Source organism: Nipponia nippon, unplaced genomic scaffold (assembly GCF_047370975.1).
Source record: "Nipponia nippon isolate SJK-2023a ecotype South Korea unplaced genomic scaffold, ASM4737097v1 scaffold_2, whole genome shotgun sequence".
In the NCBI taxonomy this organism is placed as follows: Eukaryota; Metazoa; Chordata; class Aves; order Pelecaniformes; family Threskiornithidae; genus Nipponia; species Nipponia nippon.
This window is the reverse complement of record NW_028262336.1, coordinates 46,256,996-46,276,988: the sequence shown is the minus strand read 5'-3', so window position 1 is coordinate 46,276,988 and position 19,993 is coordinate 46,256,996. Positions and strand designations below refer to the sequence as shown.

At 40.1% G+C, this 19,993-nt stretch overlaps 1 protein-coding gene across 5 annotated transcripts in view; it reads right to left on the bottom strand.

The window, feature by feature from the left end:
- The window catches only part of MAP7D2 (MAP7 domain containing 2), an 87,048-nt gene that overhangs the window by 35,810 nt on the left and 31,245 nt on the right, over positions 1 to 19,993 (bottom strand). For all 5 annotated transcript variants that reach the window (XM_087758492.1, XM_087758493.1, XM_087758495.1 and 2 more), the window contains exon 2: positions 1,971 to 2,048. In XM_087758492.1, the coding sequence (XP_087614618.1) occupies positions 1,971 to 2,048 (78 nt within the window). The remainder of the gene's footprint in view (positions 1 to 1,970; positions 2,049 to 19,993) is intronic.

The following is a 19,993-nucleotide window of genomic DNA, read 5'->3' as shown; positions in this document are numbered from 1 at the left end:
CTTTACAGAACACCTTCTGCCTTACTCTTGTTCGAAATACAGTTGATGTTGTCTTCCCCTTTTGCCTTATGAGAATCCACTATTCCTCGCCCGTCAGGACAGGGCAGTATGAGAGGGGTGTCAGTGCTGCAGGGGAGCCAGGACTTATACGCATGAAGAATCAGACTTGTCAACAGATAAAGAGTTACCTCAGAGACAGTGGAAGACAAGTGACCAGTCGCTAATTATTAATGACTACTAGCCACATCAGGTAGAGCAGGCAAAAACAGCATGCTGGAGTTGATAAAAACCAAAAATCAAGTGAGGTGTCCAGAGATTGTGCTGATTACCTTCGGAGTAAGCAGGTGAAACCTGGGACTGATTCTGGACAGAGAAGCAAACCGTTCTGTCATCATGGACATACATACAATTCTTGTTCCTTAATTTAGGGATACTAAACTAATGATTAATGAGTTTTGGCTTTGGTGAAAAGGTTATTCCATATTGTTGCAAAGTACCTGCTGGCTGCATAAAGATCTGTCCTTCTGGGGAACTCAATGCTTTTTTCAGAACTTCTAAAAGAAATTTGCCACAGAGAAACTGTGACCAAAACCCAGAGCTCCCCACTCTAGAAATGGTCTTAACCCTAAAAAAGTATGTTTCCAGAAGGCACATATGATGTCTGAAGACAAGAACTGCAGCCAACACCTTCCAAATCCCTTGGGCCAACCACTCCCAGATTCTCCAGCTTTCAATTTCTCTCTCATCTCCTCTTTTGTTTTTTAATCCAAGTCCTTTCCAATCCACTCATCATGTCACTTTCTCGGGAACCAGCAAAGAAGAGATAATCGAGAAGACAGAAGAGAGAGTCTGGACTGAGTATACCTGGAAGAGATGTAAGCTACAACTCAGGCTGGTGCATGCCTCATACAGACAGAACCTCTGGGGATATTAGGTACCAAACACCAGCAGCTTTTCACAGGAACTACCAAAAGGAATCTTGCTCACCCAGCCCACGGTACTAAAAAAATGTCAAGTAATGGTCAGCAGTTTGTTTATTTATTGCAAGAAAACCAGTATTTTCCTATGATTCTTTTCACAGGTGTCCATACTGTTTTAGTTAACATTTCCTCAAAATATATGCCTAGTTTAAATTTTACAAAATCATAAACCACTGACAATTCCTTCTGATAGGTATTGTCATATAACCTTAAGGAACAGCGCTACTGGCCTTTCTTATTATTAAAATGAGGAAAAGTAAAGTTAACTGTTCAACATTTTATTTATATGTATATATGTATATATAGAAAGTCCAAAACAATGTTGAACAGCTACTTTCATTCATATATATATATATGAAATTAACTGTGTATATACATACCCTGTTAAATATATTTATTTAGCAATTTCCTCAACATTTCCCTGGAGGTATTAGTAGATTAAAAACAACTGACTATTTTAAAAACCCTGAAACCAATGCTTACGTTATTCAGGACATGAATTAATAATTTTTCTCATTCTCTTGAAAGATTAACCATTTTAAAACTTACAGAAAAGTATCTGCATTATGCCATACTTAACAATTCCATGATATCTTTTAATATGGCTAAAACTTAATAGACTAAAATTGAGACTGTTTCACCAAATCATCTTACATATTATCCTGAGTATTATTCAAGGCTTATTTGGTATTTTTACAAATCAGAATCCTAACATTCAGTATCTTCCACATAAACCTGCATTCAAAAGTACATAAATCAAAGAAGAAAGTCAACTTGTAACTATAGAATATTAAATACTCAAATGGAAATCAAAGAAGACAGATTAATTTATTTTTTATAATTTAATCTAAAAGTAGTAATATGAGCAATAAAGACTAGGAACAGACTGGACCACAATGTTTAAAATTCAGAACAGAAAAATGCCATGTTAGTAACTTAAGCCTATTAACACATATACATAAATAATACATATACCTCCTGCCATCTTACCAAGGTATTTCTCCCTTTCTTCTCTTCTCTCCTTTGCCAGTCTTTGTCTTTCATCGGTTTTTAGAAATCCATCAATGGCTGAAGTCAGAGAGAGAGAGAGAGGAAAAAAACATGTTTAAAAAAGTGTTAGTAAAACTAAAGAAGCATCCAAAAGAACTAAAAAAAAAATCCACCAAAAAAATCGTATCTACTGCACGTAACAGCAACAACAAATACATCTTGATACCTCTTGAGCACAGTCTCCTACCTACTGCCGAAGCCCAAGCACAGTTTCTCAGTGTCAAAGCCTGACTCCTCTTCTCAGAGCAAACAAGCATGCTGTCAGTGCTTGTTTTAAAACTTAAAACTTTCTTGGGAAAAACCGTAAGGCGGCAATTAACATGTATTCATCTTTGGTAATAACCTCATTCTAAAGTTTTTGGCTAAAAAAGAAAAAGGTAGTTCAGGAAAGCAGTAAAAGCAGTATGCAGCTCTCTCATAGCCTAATGCTACGTGGAGTCCCAGCCTTCACGGGTATGGCTTAACACAGCCCCACAGCCTCCTTGCCCACAGGAAACCACTAGCACCAGCTCATTGCAACAACCAGCAATTAGTGCTGGATGAGGCTACGGAGGCAGCAGCCCTCCTGCCCTCTTTTCCAGGGAGGAAACACTTTGTTTCCTCCTCGAGTTGGTCTCTAAAAGCAGGTTCCTTGTTTGGGAGGAGGTTGCCTAAGGATGTTTTGTACCTGGATCCAGACACCCCAGTTCTTTGCGCAGCATGAGCTACCGAAAAGCCCAATTTAAGACAGCAGGCAGGCGGAGCGTGACACACGAGGTGCCTCGGGGTCACCTGCCTGCGTGCCCTGGAACGAGCAGCCAGCCAGACCTTAGATGGACCTTCTGCAATACCATGGGTAAGCTCACCAGCTAGTGACTTGATAGTCCAGCTAGAGGATGGTATCCTTTTAAAACAGCTGACAGGGCCTCCAGTGCCCTCCTTTCTCTCTTTGCTTTCAGGATTTCCTGGGATCTTAGCAGGGCTGCAATGCCAACAGGCATGGTGTCTCACAGCACAGTTTGCATCGTTTACAGTCATTATTTGGGCTCCCTACTGAGTTACTGAATTATAATTAAGTCCCCTTCCCTTTTGCTCTAAGAACTGCAGTTGTTAATTTTATCAGATAAATATGAGTGGAAAAGTTACTTAGACTGTAACCCCGACTCTCTTCCTGAAAAGTCACACTTGCAGGCTCCTCTCCAAGGGCCTCCTGTCTGGGCAAGCAAAGATTTTGCATAGCAAGTGCCTTTCTGTAACATGCACGGTTCTGTAGGAAGGCTGAAAACCAGCCTCGGTGGTCCCTTAGGACTGGTGAAAAACGCAGGTCTCAGCTGTCCCCCATTAGAATAACAGCTTGCTTTTTCCCCAAGCAGCACCTTCAAACACCATCTCTAATCCTCCTCTGCACACAGAGATGGTGACTACCTGACAGCAGCCAAGCCTCTGGAAAACTGCGATTATAGCTCCCAGCTGGTTAATTACAACTAGAATTTGTGGGTCAAATAAATATCTATTTATTAACAAAGACTCATCCTACCTCCATACTATTCCACTTGTTTGTTTGCTTGGCTCCCATTTACTTTCAGATTTGACAAGGAGGGAGGAGAGAAGAGGAGGTGGCTCAGTAAAGCAACCATGGCAAAGGTTTGCAACTACTTTGAAGGGGCCTGCAATAAGTAACCAAGAAGGGGAATCCTGTTGTCAGCATAGTTAAATTATAGCTCCAATGGAAAGTTTTTCAGCGATCTGAAAGTCAAAACAGCTTGAAACCTACAATTTAGGCTAGAAGCAGCAGAGGAGGTGAAATCAAGACAGGGTGAAGAGCCCAAGGGAAGAGGGAAGACTGAGCTTGGGAGCAAGTGGAGGCTGGAGAGAGGGAAAGAGGCAAGCAGAGGCAGGAGTTAAGGTCTTCTGAGGCAAGGGTTATAACTCAGATGGAGAGGTGGAACCTGAAGTGTGGAAACCAGGATGGGGATAAGCTGGAGGGATGGGGAGAGGAATAGCAAGCCAGTCCATACCCACGGATTACATTCACAAAAATCCTGCACTGACTCTCATCACTCCTTTCAGCAACTATGAAACCCACTGGCAAAAATATGTCCCATTATGCTTGTCAATAAAACTACAGCAAACTTTACTTTCACTGCTTCATTAACACAGCTGGCAGAAGTGGATCTAAAAGCTTCAGCCTTGTTCACAACTGCCATAGCTATCCAAGGTCAATGCACAATTTTTCAGGTTGGCTTTCTCAAGAGTTTGGATGTCTCAACCCCACCCAGGTAATATCAAAAGAAGACGAAGGCCGTAATGCCAGATACTTAAGAAATGAGGATGTATCAGAACTGAAGCAGTCTGCACAATGCTTATTTTGCCTCCTTTACCCATATATTATGCATTTTTTCCTTTTAGGTCCCTTCATTTATTCAGTGCATAGGATGAACCTCCTCAAGAAGTGAGCCAAGTTCAAAGCAATTACTACTTCTTGCTTCATTTCTTTCTGGAACTGGAAAGTAGACAGAACTACAATCTGAAGTCTGTCTTGGAGAACAGCACTCCAGACTTGGCTATGTCACAGGTGAAACAACAAATACACAGAATTGCTGCTCATTACATGTGCAACACACCAATATGCAAAAAACTGTGTGGAGGAAAATAGTACGCAATCTAGTAAGTACAGGCATCAAATGCATACGCATGCAGCAAGGGTAGCATTAACATAGTGCAGACATCCTCAGTACTAGCATTTCTTAACTCAAGTACTTGACTTCACAAATCAGCATGCCTGCCAAAACCCAGAAATTTGCTTGCCTTCAGAAAGTAAATATAGCTTTGAAGGACAGAATAACTATTCCCTGGGTAATAACTTGTACCTTGGGATGATTTTTTAAGGCCAAAATTAGCGTATTTACTACACAACTTCATATCATATACATTATAAACGTAATGGGCACAGCAGTTACCTGTGGCAAGAAGTTTGATTAATGACAGGAATTCAAATTCTGCAAGCTAGCACGGGTAACTCTACCATGAAAATAACGTCATGCCATCTCTGTTTCACAACACGAAGTGCCAGCAGAGGGCAGAACAAGGTTTGAATGAAAAAGAAAACCCCACAGCAAAAAAGCTCTCACTGTGATAAGTGACCTCAGGTTAATATTCTGTATACTCAGCTTTATCCTGAGCCTTCCTCGTATTTACAGCTAAGCCTCTGATCCCTCAGTTAGAAAGGCAGGTAGCAGCAAACGACGTGTTTAAGAGTCAGGATGTTAGCGTGGGCTGGTTGTGCCTTCTGCCAACCAGAGTAATGAATACAGAGACCCTTGGCAGAAAATCTCTAAAAACCCTTTATTCCCAAACTTGCAGAAGAATAAGGGAACTGCCCAAACAACAACATCAAAGATTTTGCTGTAACTGATTTTACACACACATTACTGCTACTTCTACTCCATCTCCCAGCCCTCCCCAAAAGCACCTTTTCCAAAGAGTCCCCACTCTCAAAGGCATACATCTAACTGCTGGGCTAATTCCTTGAGACTGCGTCTCATTTTTCGACTGAAGAGGGACAGCTGCCCCTCTGGGACTTTGCTACAAGCAGCATTTCTAAAGAAAAAGACGATAACTTAAAACCTGTTAAAATGTCAGTGGTAGTCCTGCAGCAGTAATATACCAGCTAATGCTGCAGGACTCTTTCAATACTTCAATGTTACTTTGAAATAAATATTCACAGAAGTAAAAACTGACATGTTAATTGCTGCTTCAACCCTTTTTGATGGGCAACGTAAACCTATTCAGACTGATGAAACAGTGCCAGAACACGTCCACACACACTCTGCCCTGCTCCACATACTGCTTGTGTAAGCCTCTTGATGGTTGCTCAAGCCAGAGAGGAAGGTTGTCGTGTCCTGATGAGACACAAGGCAGGCTCTGTCTTTTGAAATCCGTATCCTGTTTCTGGCTAAGAAAAGAAGTACTCGAGCAGGACAATCAGGTCACTGGAAGCTGAGAGGACCAACTGGCTGCTTGGACACCTCTCCTGAAATTTGCACCTGAGTAACTACCAGTGAGTAGGGCCTCCACTCATAATTTTTTTTCCTACTTCACTGTTGAACCCACATACACTTCTGTCCTCTGTAATATCCCACAGTATTTGGTTTCACAATGGATTTATATATAGCAGATATCAAAGTCCTTCATAGCAGGCATCCCAATACAGAAGCAAAGGCAGCTGCGGATCTGAGGCCAGCCCTACGTAACAGCGTTCAACATACCTAGACCTTTGGCTGTCCTACATGACCACGTTCAACACATTTAGACCTTTGCCCACTCTACACGACGCTGTCCAACATATTTAGACCTTTGCCACAGCATATGTCATCTACACCAACGTTGCCATGTTGGTGAAATTTGCAGTTTGGATGCAGTTCTGCCAATGGGTGGCTTTGCGAGGGATGTGGTGAAGTGGTCTACAGAGCAGAGCAGACCAGAGATATCACTGCACTTACACCCACCATTCTGCTAGTAAACTCCGTTGTTTCATGTAATATAATCTCAATCTATAAAAGCAAGGTTTTGCTCCCTAAAAAACCTGCTTTCTCTCCCTTGAGACTATTCTGAGACAATAAAGAACAGACTTTTCCACCTGCCACTGCTTCCCTCTGGGTACTACTGAATGAAGAAATGTTATGTTCTTCAAGTTTTCAGTGACTGACTATACTCTGAGGGGAAAAAAGGTATAAAAGTGCATGTGACTGGACCTGGATGACAGCTTCTATTGGCAAAAGGCACTTTTTCTAAGTTTTAATCATGGTATATTGCTGAGAGGCTTTCAAGTAGTCAACACGCAAACACCACAAGGGCTTTGCAAGTGTGTTCAGTAAGATTTAGTGGATCATCCTCTTTTTTAATAATTGTCTTTTTAAAATTTTTCTTTAATTAAAAAAGCTCTTTATTGTATTGCAATCAAAAATCTACATACAAAGAATCAGTATTTTTCCAGTTTCAGCTACTTAATTCTATTTTTATGTTTGCCAGGCTGGACTTCAACTATGACCAGAAAAGAAGAAAGGGACATTTCCCATTGTGTCCAATTAAAATATCAGGATGGGTATCTGTTGTTATAACGATGTCAAGTAGATGAAGTCATTAAAGGCAGACTCAGTTGCCAAACACAGTGACATTTCAGACACCCCAGGCTAATTGTCTGAGAGATGGCCTGGCAGATAGGACAGAGGAGCTGTCAGGGACCTGCATGCTCTGGTTAAACAGCTAGGACACAAAGTGTCGCTAGGTACCCACCTTATGTTCCTGATCCCCAGCCTGGATCTTCGAATTATTTGTTTGAATCAAGAACTTCAGCTGTACACCATACTTACAGAAAGATTACAGTAGCAAAATATATCCTACTGGTGTGCTTAAGTTTAAGGTGAAATCACTCCAAAATGCTGGCCAAATAGACTTTATGTATCATTTTAAAGTTATGGAGCTCATTTGGTGATCACATGTAATAACAAAAATACCTTAATTACTGCATGGGGAGGAAAAACTTGCTAAAATATAAAAGGCATATCTTTTCAGTTCTGCATGAGCCCACAGATACCTTATCAGCTCCATGGGATTGCGTGCTTTACGTTTAAAGAGCGTGCGCAGCCATAACAGTGCCCCGTGGAGACTCCAGTATCAGGCAGACAGAGCAGATGCACCTCAGTATCACTGGGGGAACTGATAAGATACATTAGCAGAAGGTTTTTACTTATGAAAACAGTAGATAAATAATAACACTAGATTAATAATTTAGTTTACTGAACAGGTCCCTACTAGGCAGCCCACCACACGGTAAACACATACAAAGCAGCAGCACTATGTCAGTGTGTGCTCTACATTGCTGTTTTATGCTTGTGCTTCTGTAACCTGTCAGGTAGAAAGGAGTCCAGGGGCTTAACCAGAGCTTGCCAGTGTCCTTCTCCCAGATTTAACACACGCGAACATTTATTGCTGTGTTTTTCAAACTACACCAGACCCCAGACCCATTTGGAACCTGTAGGTAAGATCTTCCTCCCCTTCTAGCCTGTCCCTTCAGCTTCTTACTGGGTGTAATTACAAAAATTGCACAAAAGGGAGGCGAATGGTGGAGATTCAGCCGTAACTTAACCATGGGGGGTTTTTTAACTTCAGTTATTTCAGAATAAATCCTGCATCACTCATGTTCATGAAGACAGAAGTTTAAATATATAATTTCTAAGTTCATCAGTTTCTTTTAAAACTCTGTATTCCTACATTTGTCAATATAGATCCCAATTAATCCTTTCAACCTTACTATAGTTGAAAAATTGTCTTCAAAAAGAAAAGTCTATTTTATGTGAATGCATATTATGCATGAAGAAAACTTTTATTCAAGTAGATACAAAAATTTTAATCTTAATCGTGTTCTGTAATCTTTTATTATTCATGAATAGTAATTTTAATAGCAGATATTGATATACTTGAACACAAATTCCATTTCATACCTATTTTTGTATTTATTGTATGACTGCAGCTAACTTGAAAACACCTTCAGTAACTTCACTTGAAGCTTAAATGAAAAGCTATTTTCAAACACTTTTAGAAGTACTGTACTTTGTAGCATACATGCAAACACACACATGCTGAGTTAACTAACTATTACATAGTGGACATGTACGTCAGATATTATATGCTGAAGAATAAATCCTGTGCAAAGACACTTACAGATAGTAAATAGGGATAAAGGACAGACCCGCCTCACCATCCTACTCCAAGGGAGTGTATTATACTCCCTTTCTCTACACTAATAACACTTTCCAAGACTCTTGATTCACAAGGGGGAGGGACAAAGGAGACAAAAAAGAAGGGGGTTTCCTTTTGCTTATTATACATCTTTCATCCAGCGATTGGTTACAAATAGGATTATTCCTCTGCTAGAAGACAAATGGGCAACTATGGTTTGTTAATAGCCTCATATAAAATTTTAATATGAAATAAAATGCTCATATGTGTAAACATTATGTCCAGAGCCTTAGCTAACAGTTCTCGAATGCTCTAACGCTATTTTCAAAGTAGTTACTGCTGTAGTAGCCGTCGATCAAAGCAGGCACAGCTCTACCACTGGCTCCAGAGCAACCTGGCAGGCGGGGACCCGATCAGACATTCGTGCCACTCCTGCTCTCATGCAAGTCTCAAGAATCTTATCTTTTGCAGAATACCAGCAGAAGCAGAATTTAGTATCAAGACATTTCTACAAAAAAGTCGAGAGTTGACCAAAAATTTTGAAATTTGCAACATGAGATGAACGAAGAAAAGTAGCAAAAAACCAGAGGCCTGAAGATTCTCATTTATAGTTGTTTTTACCAAAACGTCTAGCCATTTTCCTAAGTGCAACTGATTTGAGTTACACATTTGCAGTATGATCTAAGTTTACAGACAATTTCCAAAGCTGTTTTATTAAACAAAGGACATTGCACAACATCAGAATCACAACTATGAATGATTTTTAAGACTTATCCTTTAAAATAGTCTAAGCAGGACTTTTCTGGGGGCTTGGGTTTTTTTTGTGGGGGTTGAGAGGGCTTTGGGACAGTTGGAGTCTGAGGGGTGATTTTTTTGTTGTTTTTTTGGGTTTTGTTTTTGTTTTTCCACAACTTGCTTTAAAAAATTATTTTTTCTAGTAAACACAGAAATTCTCAGTGTAAAAGACAGATAATCAAATTTGAAGATGCACTTATTAAGGTGTAGGAAAATTGTTGTTTGTAAAATTGATCCGGTCACAACTGTGATTATATTATCAGAAAAAGACCTCGAGAATATTAACCAAAAATAATAACATAGGTATCTGAAGGAGGAAAGGGCTAACTACACAAGGTTTATAACGAGGAGTGGAAGAAGAGAAGCACGTAATCCAAAAGGAATTCATGCATACACGACACTCTCTTGATAACGGATTCATCCTACACACACCCCGTGTCCAAAGAAAGCCATCCTTTTCAAACCTGCTCCCTAAGCAGGTCATCTTAAAATTCTGTGTACAATCACAAGCTACTTTCAGCACAGTACTTTTCAGGTGGGGGCAGGAATCAAATCAGCAGCTTTCTGGAAGGAAAGACTATGCATTCTGGAATGGATAAAAAAAAAAAGGAATAAACAAAACCAAATACTGCTTCTAACTCACAATCAACACTTTCAAAGTAAATGGAAGTAGGGTTCACCAAGGAATAATTGCTGGCACTATCTGGAAATTATATACTGAAACAACAAGCAACCCCCTAAACCCCAAAGCTATAAACATTACAAACGAAACAATTTTTTTTCCACTACAGAAACTTTTTCTTCTTTCGTTCGCTCACTGCATATCTCCTGAATTAGCAATTGTCCCAACATGTATTTAGGATTTATGCATTTACTAACTTGCACAGACTAGTTTCAGCGACTTCAGCAGAACTACTTTGTTAAAACAGAAAAGATGGAAATATCTTGCTAGGATCAGGAAGCCCTTGCAAGCCCCACCCAAGTCCAAAAAGACGTCCTAGCACTCATGTACTATAATAATAAATGGAAAACCCATTTGTTGGAAGGAGAGTATCTATAAGTACTGTAAATACTGCTTGCCTAGTTCACCTCACCTTATGACCTTTGCGAGAAAAAGCCTCACTGTAAGACAGTAAGCCTTGAGTCATAGTTATTTTGCCCAAATTATCTAAGGGAAATGTTTTAGGATCATACACATTTTCTTCTCCATCTCAGTGAATTCAGCCTGAACAACCTCATTTTAGGAACATACACATCAAAATGAAAGAAATTCAATTTCTTTCCAACAACTTTTGTCACCAAAATGAACTAGAAACAAAAGCTTTACGTCTGTAGTGTAGTCTAACACACTTCAATTCCTCATTAGAGGTGTTTCTGGACTTGCAATACACATTTATGTATCAACATCTGCTGATGTTATACGTTTATTATTAGGTATTAGATGACCAGAGCTCAGTGAAAACTAGCGTTTCACCGAGAGATTCTGATATTTTTAGCATCATCAAATGAGATGGAAACTCTAAATATCCATTTCTCCCGCCTCCAGCTAGCTTGTAATCCCCAAACGCACATTAAAACCCATTTCCTATTCAAGTTAATTGGCTTTGCGTGTGTACAGCACTGAACAGTGATCACACGCTTTGGCAGTTTTACAGTTTTCACTGCTGTGTTGCACTCTCAAACGGTAGCTGAAGTGCATGAAGACAGCAGAAGTGACGGGAGAGCACAGAACTGCTTTCCCAGATCCAGGTAGCAAGAGCTTTTGTGGAAATCTCTACAGCCACTGCAGTCTTGCACAGCCCCCACGTGGGCAAAGAGATGACCCGCAGCTGAGGTGCGCCAGGCCTCTCATCTTACTGTGATTTTCTTCTCTGCTGACAACGACGAACGCTTACTCAAACCTTCGCAGCAACTTCCGATGCTGTAATTTAAAACCAAGGGGTGCAGGAGCCAGTATTTGTAAAGATGGTTATCTGGGGAAAACAGACAGCTTACCCGACATGAGCACTCAGAAAAGTTAGAGCATACTGGGCAGAGCTCCTGCCTTCATGCTCAGGCTCTTCAGCGTCGCTGGCCTTGCGGCCCGAGCGATACTCCCCTGAGCAGCGAGCAGTCGTGCTGCCTCCACCCGCAGGCCAGACACCCCTGCAGCCCACCGCGCCAGCAGCCAGGACCCCTTCTTAAAATTCTGCTTCGCGGCAAAGAGGAAAGTTGGGATGATTTTCCCACCGTGGCAGTCGCCTGGAGCATGTGTCAAGCTGCCTGGCTCAAGGCACTGAAGCATACTACTGAAGTCCATTATTCTGCTGCCAGAGCTCCTTTTATCCAAAAAGAAACTTTCACAGCACTGGTACAGAGCCGCTGCAAACCTCCAGTTTCAGGTAACTTGGGGGTCGCAGGACAGCGTTTCGGGGGAAGCCCCAGCAGTCTCTGTACACCTTGCATTCCTGTGTCGTCTCTGCCTGCGGGGCTCCAGAGCAAAGCAGATGGCCACTGGCCTCTGGAAGAAAGCAGCTGCTTGCAGATGAGCCAACTGGTAGAGATAAAAAGAAGTCCTATAATCAAACTCTTAATTAACCTCTATGTCAAAGTACCCATATGAAGGCATGACATGGCAAAACTACAGCTTGCTTCTAAACCAATTTCAGCCAGAAAGTGTTCCTCTGGAGCCTTGAGTAAAAATGATGACACAGATCTGTCAGTATATTCTCATTAACTGGCATTAAAAAAATTTTAAGGATAACCGCTGAGGAAATGATAAAACAAGGTTACTGTCTACAAATAAAGGACTCACACTGGGGAGACAGAGGCTTAGTGAATGAGCATTTCAGAGGTGGCAATCTGTACAGTGTAGCATTGACCTGAAACAATCCACTGCAGATGTATGTATAGGGATGGCTCTGCAGAGTCCTTGTACTAACATTTTTTTCATTTCAAGTCTAATTTAATAGAAGCTGCAATAGAGATATCTGTGCTTTGGGATTTGCTCCGAGTTGTAGGAAAGGTTTATTTAGAGACTCAAGAAAACATATTTGGCTTCTAACAATGCTTACAGAGATGCGAAGTGTTGCCAGCATGCCCTTTATTTCTGTGATATGCCTACAGTTTTTTTCCCGAGACAGTACAATTAACTTTTTAACATTACCTTCATTTCTCACTGTACCCTGTCCTCCATCATTAAGTCAGTGATGACTGAAGATTTGGAAAAGGCTTTAGGATGTTTCTCTTTTGTTTTTTTGTGGTGAGCAAAGTGAATATCGAGCATTTAACAAAAGAAGAATCCATATGCAATTTTCCATTTATATATCTTTCTCTAAAATAATAAAGCACTGATGACTTACTAACATGGCATGCACTCATCAAGGACTAACCTAAATCACCTCCACTTTGCTCTGCCCCTACCTGGTGCATCACTGAAACAGTGTATTATTCCACATAGAAGCAGCTACCAGATGTATAAAGCACGTTTTCCCTGTGATTTAGCAAAAGCTTCAAAAAAGAAACAAAGCTGATTAATCCAGAGTGGACATGATCAAGTGAACTTCACCCTCTGTGGACTTGAGTATGATTAGGAGTGAGAGTTAAAATGTTGCTTTTACTGTGCTTCACACTAATAATATTTCCCCACGGATTTATTTAAGGGAGAGGAAGAACATCTATTGATTATCAAAACCAAAACGATTTATTCTAGGAACATGCACAGTAAATCCTCATAGGGAGGAAAAGCTTTTACATTTAGAAGCCTGTCTTTAACCTTTTTTCTTGCATTTTAGTAGGTGTACTATGCCAATGTACTTCATATTAATAGCGTTATGTATAGACTTAGAGTTTTAACTGCGTTTCTGGTCAGTTTACCAAAGTGTATTCCATACAGCTCCTGCTTTTGGATGCCCCAGTCTTGGCCCCTAGATATGATTCTTAATAAATCATATAATTTAGTGGTGGGATCCAAATATTCGCCCATTTAAATCCAGAACATGAACTTTGCCCTCTGGCGCTTACGCAGTTATTTGATCTCGTCTGAGAATCTAATCCTTCTAGGTCTTCCATCAAGAGCCTAACATGCCCTTGTTGCAACTTCTGCCTAGTCTTCCACCTGTCCTTCAGCTGTGAGCTTCTGACTCTCAAGGAACACCAAGCTTGAAGCTTTCAGTGCATGCAGCTCCACCTGCAAGACACTGCTGAGACTTGACCAAGCGCTGGCAACCTCACTGCCCCAGACAAAGAGAACAAAAATGTTATATTCACATACATCCTTTTGTACGTAATGAATGCATGTTTCTAACATAGACCGTTTCTAACGATTTTTCTTGATCCAACTATTTAATATTAGCCACGGTGGACAGAAAATGTTAATTGTCTCTGTTAAAAACCAAACAAACCCCTGCAAAAGGACAAGGCTCCAAAAGCGAGAACCTCATTCAGTTCTTACCTTGAACTCTGTTAAAGGGTCTGAATTAATTAGCGCTTCTCGATGTCTAGGAAATATCCCGAAGTGAAGATTATCTTAACACTGACACGGGCAACCTAATTTATGCATGGGGCTGGTGCAGCCTGTTGGAGTCCAACGGGGGGGACAATGAGACACAGTCACAGCTGTAACATTGAGATGCGCTGGGTCTCGCCCACCTTGCTCAGTTCCAGTGGAAAGACAACGTTTGCATTTTGTGGAACCAGACAGAAGGCATTAGATCTATTAAGTCAGGACTATGGAAGAGTATTTTTCGAGGGCAAGAGACAATATACAGGTGGACTGATACACAAATAAGGCTGATCATTTCTGCATCCCTTGAAAGAGTTATGTGAACCTATGTTCTTAAGTAGTATTTAGGTGGATTTTCAGTACTTAAAGTGCTAAAAAGATTTAAGTCTACCTTTTTACCACTGGAAAAGAGAAATTTTTGTTTAAGCTGTAATTTCTCAGAGGATTATTCACTGATTTCCCACTATAAGTTGCCTTATTTGTTTATGCACATTCAGAACACAAATCACATTATACGTGGAGCTCTTAACCTGCAGAATAAATAAGACATTTTAGCAAACCAACACTTTTCTACACAAGAGAGATGAGTGGATTGTGCATCCACCCATTCTTCAAGTCTCAAAAAGAGAAAGGGGTTTTTTTTCAGGGTAAGAATTTGGAGCTTTTATGAAGATTTACACAAATCTGGAAAACTAAAGGATAAACCAGAAGTGAAAGCTACCTGTACAAAGCGACTAAGACGTATGCAAAGTGCTTAAATGATATGCAAAGATGAACACATACACTGAATCCAGGATTCATGGCACACTTACGCCAAAAGAAAAAAAGGCAATTAAAACATTGTGGGTCACTACGCTTTGCATCATCTGTTTTTACCATCTTTTGCGGAAATATAGCACTCTTTACTGTAATTTCTGTCAAATTTGGTTGAAGTTGACGGATGGTTTCAACAGCTAATTATTGGTGAGAAGGAAGAAGGATGGACAGACAGATAGGTGTGATCCTCTATGCTTCTTTCTTTTTGAAGAAATACAGACAACTGAATTCTTGAAATTGTACCCAGACACTTAAGATTTGTATCAAAGTCCTTATTCATTTGCATGCCTTGAGTAATACAGCATATTCGGTGTATGATGACCCTACATCATTAAGAGTTTTCTATCTTCAAGGCCCTAGCTACCCATAACAGGATGGCCTTGGGAAAAAAGAATACTCACGACAACTCAAGAAAATCTATCCAAAATTATGGAAGTTGCTAAAAACAACAAATACATAAATCTGCATGCTATTTTTTTAAATAACCTAATAGTTCAGAGAAAAATTGATACCTCTTCTGCACATTTTTTTCGGAATAACTAGAATAAAGGCAACCAAAAAAATGAGAGGACATAGATTAGCCAAAAACCACACATTTAAAGACACAGCTTAAGTGTTTTAGGAAACAACCATATGATGTTACACTGTACTGCTTTTCAGAGCACCTAATTAATTGACCGACATTTAAACTGACAGGCTTAAAGAAAGGCAGAGATAACATATTAAATGACCACTTTAAAAGAAACTTAATCCAGTGTCATGACACTAAACTGCCAAGATAAACTGACCAACAATAATGGAAGAATAATTTTCAGTGGTAATTTTTTCTGGGTTATTTATAAAAAGCAGAATGAGAAACTGAGTGCTTGCTTATCAAAACAGCACTGTTCAGCTAAAAAGCAGATGAAAACAGATAAGCTTGAAGAAATTATTTGCACGGAACATAACAAGCTCTAAAAGGAAACAAAAATAATTATTGGCACAAGTGAACAGTAGCATAAATGTGCTAAGGTTGACAATGATTGCTGAATTCACACTCGCAATCTTCTCCTGTGGGAGATTCAGTGCCACACTGAATACACCAAATCTAATCACACAGCCAGACTTTTTTTTGGCACACGGATTTATTTAATGCTATGACATAGTCTAGTAACACGTGGTGTGGATGTGTACACTGGGATAAAAAGAAAGCTTTCCAATAGAGATAAATGCATGGTGAATGGGAGAAATTGAAGGTCGCATATGCTTGGCAGGCAATACTTTGTTCTAATTGATTTTGAAAACACTTGAATGACGATTTTGCAATTAAATGATCTACTTATAATACAATGTAATTGTACATTTTGGAAGATGACAGCCAGTTAGCTTAATTTCTTCTAATGTGTGTTTAGACTTTGTAAGTCTACAATTAGCCTGTACATGCGTTAGGCAGTATTTTCTATTTAAAATTTACTTTTTCATTTTATCTTGTTCATTGTTCCTCCCTCTCCCCCTTTTCTGATGTGCCGCAATTGTGGTTTTAATAAAATGGTTTATTGGCAGGAAATTTAACCTGACTGATCCTGCAAATACAACAAATGTAGCTTTATTTGGCACCAGAAAGTAGGTGTTTACAGTCAAAAGCTTATAACTTAGCATCCACTTTGCAGCAAAAAAAATAGCAAAATAATCCTGGTCTTATAACAACTTGTGTGTCATCGTCTTTCCCTGCCCCAATGTCAACACTAAATCCCAAACTGTGTTCTTTCCTACTTGGTTATTTTTGTTTTCATGCCATGAAACCAGTAAGACAGAAAGATCTAGTTTTGTATAGTACTTCAGTTATTATGACATTTGTACTTGCTGTACAGTCATTCCATAGCTGACTATCTATTTACAACTCAGTCCTTATCTTTGCCCTTAACATCTCACTGGGGTCTCTACTGAGACAACAAGACTGTCCACCTCACACAGGCTGCCAGAACTTACATTACAGCTACAAAGTAGAGACAGATACAAAACTTACCTCATTCCAAGAGCATCTTCAGTTATTTAAAATAATTCCTATTCTGGATCCTACAAAACTAAAGATGTTTTTATTTAAAAAAAAAAAAAAAATCTTCTCAGCTATACCGCAGGCGTAAACTGACACAATTGTGCAACACAATTATAGAAATACCATAAAATTATTAATGGATTAATTTTTTTCTTTCAGCAATCTACCAAATTAATAAAATTGGTAGATTCAAGTTAGACTGTCTTTTCATTATCTTTCTTTTGGTTTACAATATAGTTACTTAGGATCTACCAAATATATAAACACGTCCTATTGCTGTGACTGGAAAAAGAGAAGAAGCTATGTTCTACCTTAAAAGTGACTGGGCTGTAGCAGAAGATGAGTTTCATATGACTGAATGAAATAATCTCCCATGAATTATGCAATATAAACTAAATTACAAGTGATAAGTAATTGCTAAAGGTATTCAACATTATTTGGAAAACCCTTAATTAAGAATTTATCCTGTTTACAAGCTGCACAGACACAGGACAACAGAAAGGGTTAATCAAAAGGAATCTGCAAGCAAAACAAAACCTAAAACACAGGACAGTCCCCACAGAAGCCAAGGTCCAAACACCCTGATCACCCACATAGTAACATGTCTACAGTATGAGTTTTGGGTAACCACTGAAATTACCTTGCACCCCTCTGGTCCTTTCCGTTTCACCAGTCCAGTCGTTTATTCATGAGAGGTTTTACACAGGACACTGCCCCCTTGAAGACAGCCTGGCACGGAGAAGGGACCAATGCCATATGGATGGATCTCAACTGAGGTTGCAGGCTGGCTGCAGCCCACCTCTGGGCCAGGCTCTGGGCTATGTCCCAGGTAGCCCCATCTCCAGCCCAACTCCTGCTCTTCCCAGCTGGGACCCCTGGACCCAACTGATCACCCTGCCAGCGTGGGACCATCAGTGTACCCCACTACCAGCCCCCTGCTGTGCCCACCCTGCCCGAGCCCTGCAGGATGGCACTGGGGGGAGAGGGCACAGCAACGTACAGCACTACTTTCAACACACAAAACTCTGAATTACTCCTTTGTTTCACGTGGGAGAACCATCAAAATGCTCAACTCCAGGTCTGTTACCTGCAGCCCAGGAGCTACTTCATTGTATTTGGAGGGCACAGGCTGCACACTATAGATGCACGGCCCTGTAAAGGTGGAGGACCAGTAAGCGCCGTCTTTCTCCCAGGCTCCTTTTTATTTCTCATCCCTTTTACTGCAACAGCAACCTGCGTGCTCTTTTCCACTTCTGGCTTCCAGGAATCACTAACTGACATCAAACAAGATGATTTTTCACCACATAAAACATCAACAAAAAACCTCAGTAATAGGGTGTCATCCTACTAGTCCGTCCACCAGACGACAACTGAGTAAAAGAATAGTTATGTCAATACCAAATAGCATACCAGGTTTCAGACATTTTTAAATACAGATGTCTCCTCAAGCCCAACTTTTATGTGAATCAGATTACAACAAAACATGCTTTGTAGTGATACTTACTTTTCCTTTTTTTTTTTAAGTAGAGTCTTACAAAGTGTGAAGTACTTTTGACAAAAAGGGAAGCGTTCAAAACTGGTATTCTTACTTTCTTCTATTTCTATCTTAATAAGCCACACATGCCCATTACCCAAGCCTATCATTATGCTGGGCCAAATACTTCATACGTAAAAAATGTTCATAAACGGAAACGGCACACAAAGTAACCAGAAGCCAGCAAACCATCCATTTGCTCACTGCACAGGGGCCACCAGCTGCTAAGAGAAGGGAAGGAAAAGCTGTTCTGCTCTATAACGCACACCCCAAGAAACCAGCAGCCGCTCCTGCACAACGAGTGAGAAGCGACCAGACAAAGAAGACTTCAGGGGAAAGAAAACGTTAGATACCTACACAGCAACGTTTTGCGTGTCCCTGTGCCCCGCCCCCCCCCCCCCCCCCCCCCCCCGTATTAATCTCTCCTTCTTCCGAAGTTTTAGGATGTACTGCTCATGAACATTTCCCCCAGACTAAAGGCTGGAGCGTCAACAAGAGTCACCAGGTTTTCAGTGCTGAAATGGAAGTATTTTTATTTTGCCACCTTAAAAGGCAAGTCTTAGGAAGAAGGGTGTGTCAAACACACACTTGGTGAAGGGCAAACTCCTACCCTATATGTAATCCATCAGGGCAGTTCAGCTAAAAGATCAGGGCTACTTACCTATTAAAACCTGCAGCTCAAAAAGTCCAAGGCGATATGTCTATCAAAGCCTAGTTAAAGAAGGTCCATATATTTTTTTAAAAAATAACCAAAACAAGACGACCCCATACATACGTGCAACACAACTACAGCAAGTTCTGAAATTGATAAAAGTAGACCCAGGAGGAAATTTCAAAAGTTTCAGTTTGAAAATAGGAAGTATTCAAGATGAAAATGAAATCAGCCTGCTTTGCAATCAAATGTAATTATTAATAAGATGTAGGGCTAGCCAGATGGGAGACAATATCCTGCACAGGGCAGCTGAGAAAAACAACAGCAGGGAAATAAAATCATTCTTCTTTTCAACTGTAGTACCATAGCTAGTGCTAAAAGTTATTTTCAGAAAACATTTTGCAGGGTTTTTTTGAAATAAAAAGTAAAGTACAGCTTCCTAAGAAGTCTTGCTCATAACAGCCACTACAGCAGACTGAAGCCACACGGATTCCTTTCTCCGTGTTGAAGAGGAACTCTCAAGGATGTTTTTGACAACTACAAGTAGACATCATGATAATCTCAAAGACAACGTTCCTAAATACTATTTGAAGAGATCATATCTGTTTCCCTCCTCTCAGAAATATAAAAAGTGTATGCATATAGGCCATTCAGTTCCACTCTCAAAGTTACTTTTGACAAAGACACCTCCAGCTAGTGATATCTACAACTGCGCTTTCTTCCTCTCACTGGAAGTGAATGCAGGCTTTTTCTAAGCACCTTCCATCTTCTAACCCTATGAAAAAAATAATAGGTTGCTTACCATGATTTATACAAAGCTAACTTCTATAGAAGAATCAGTGAGTAGTGCTCTGTAAATACTGTCTTTCTAAGCAAAAATATATATACTTTACATAGTGAAGACATCATTATTTCACGATTACTTTTC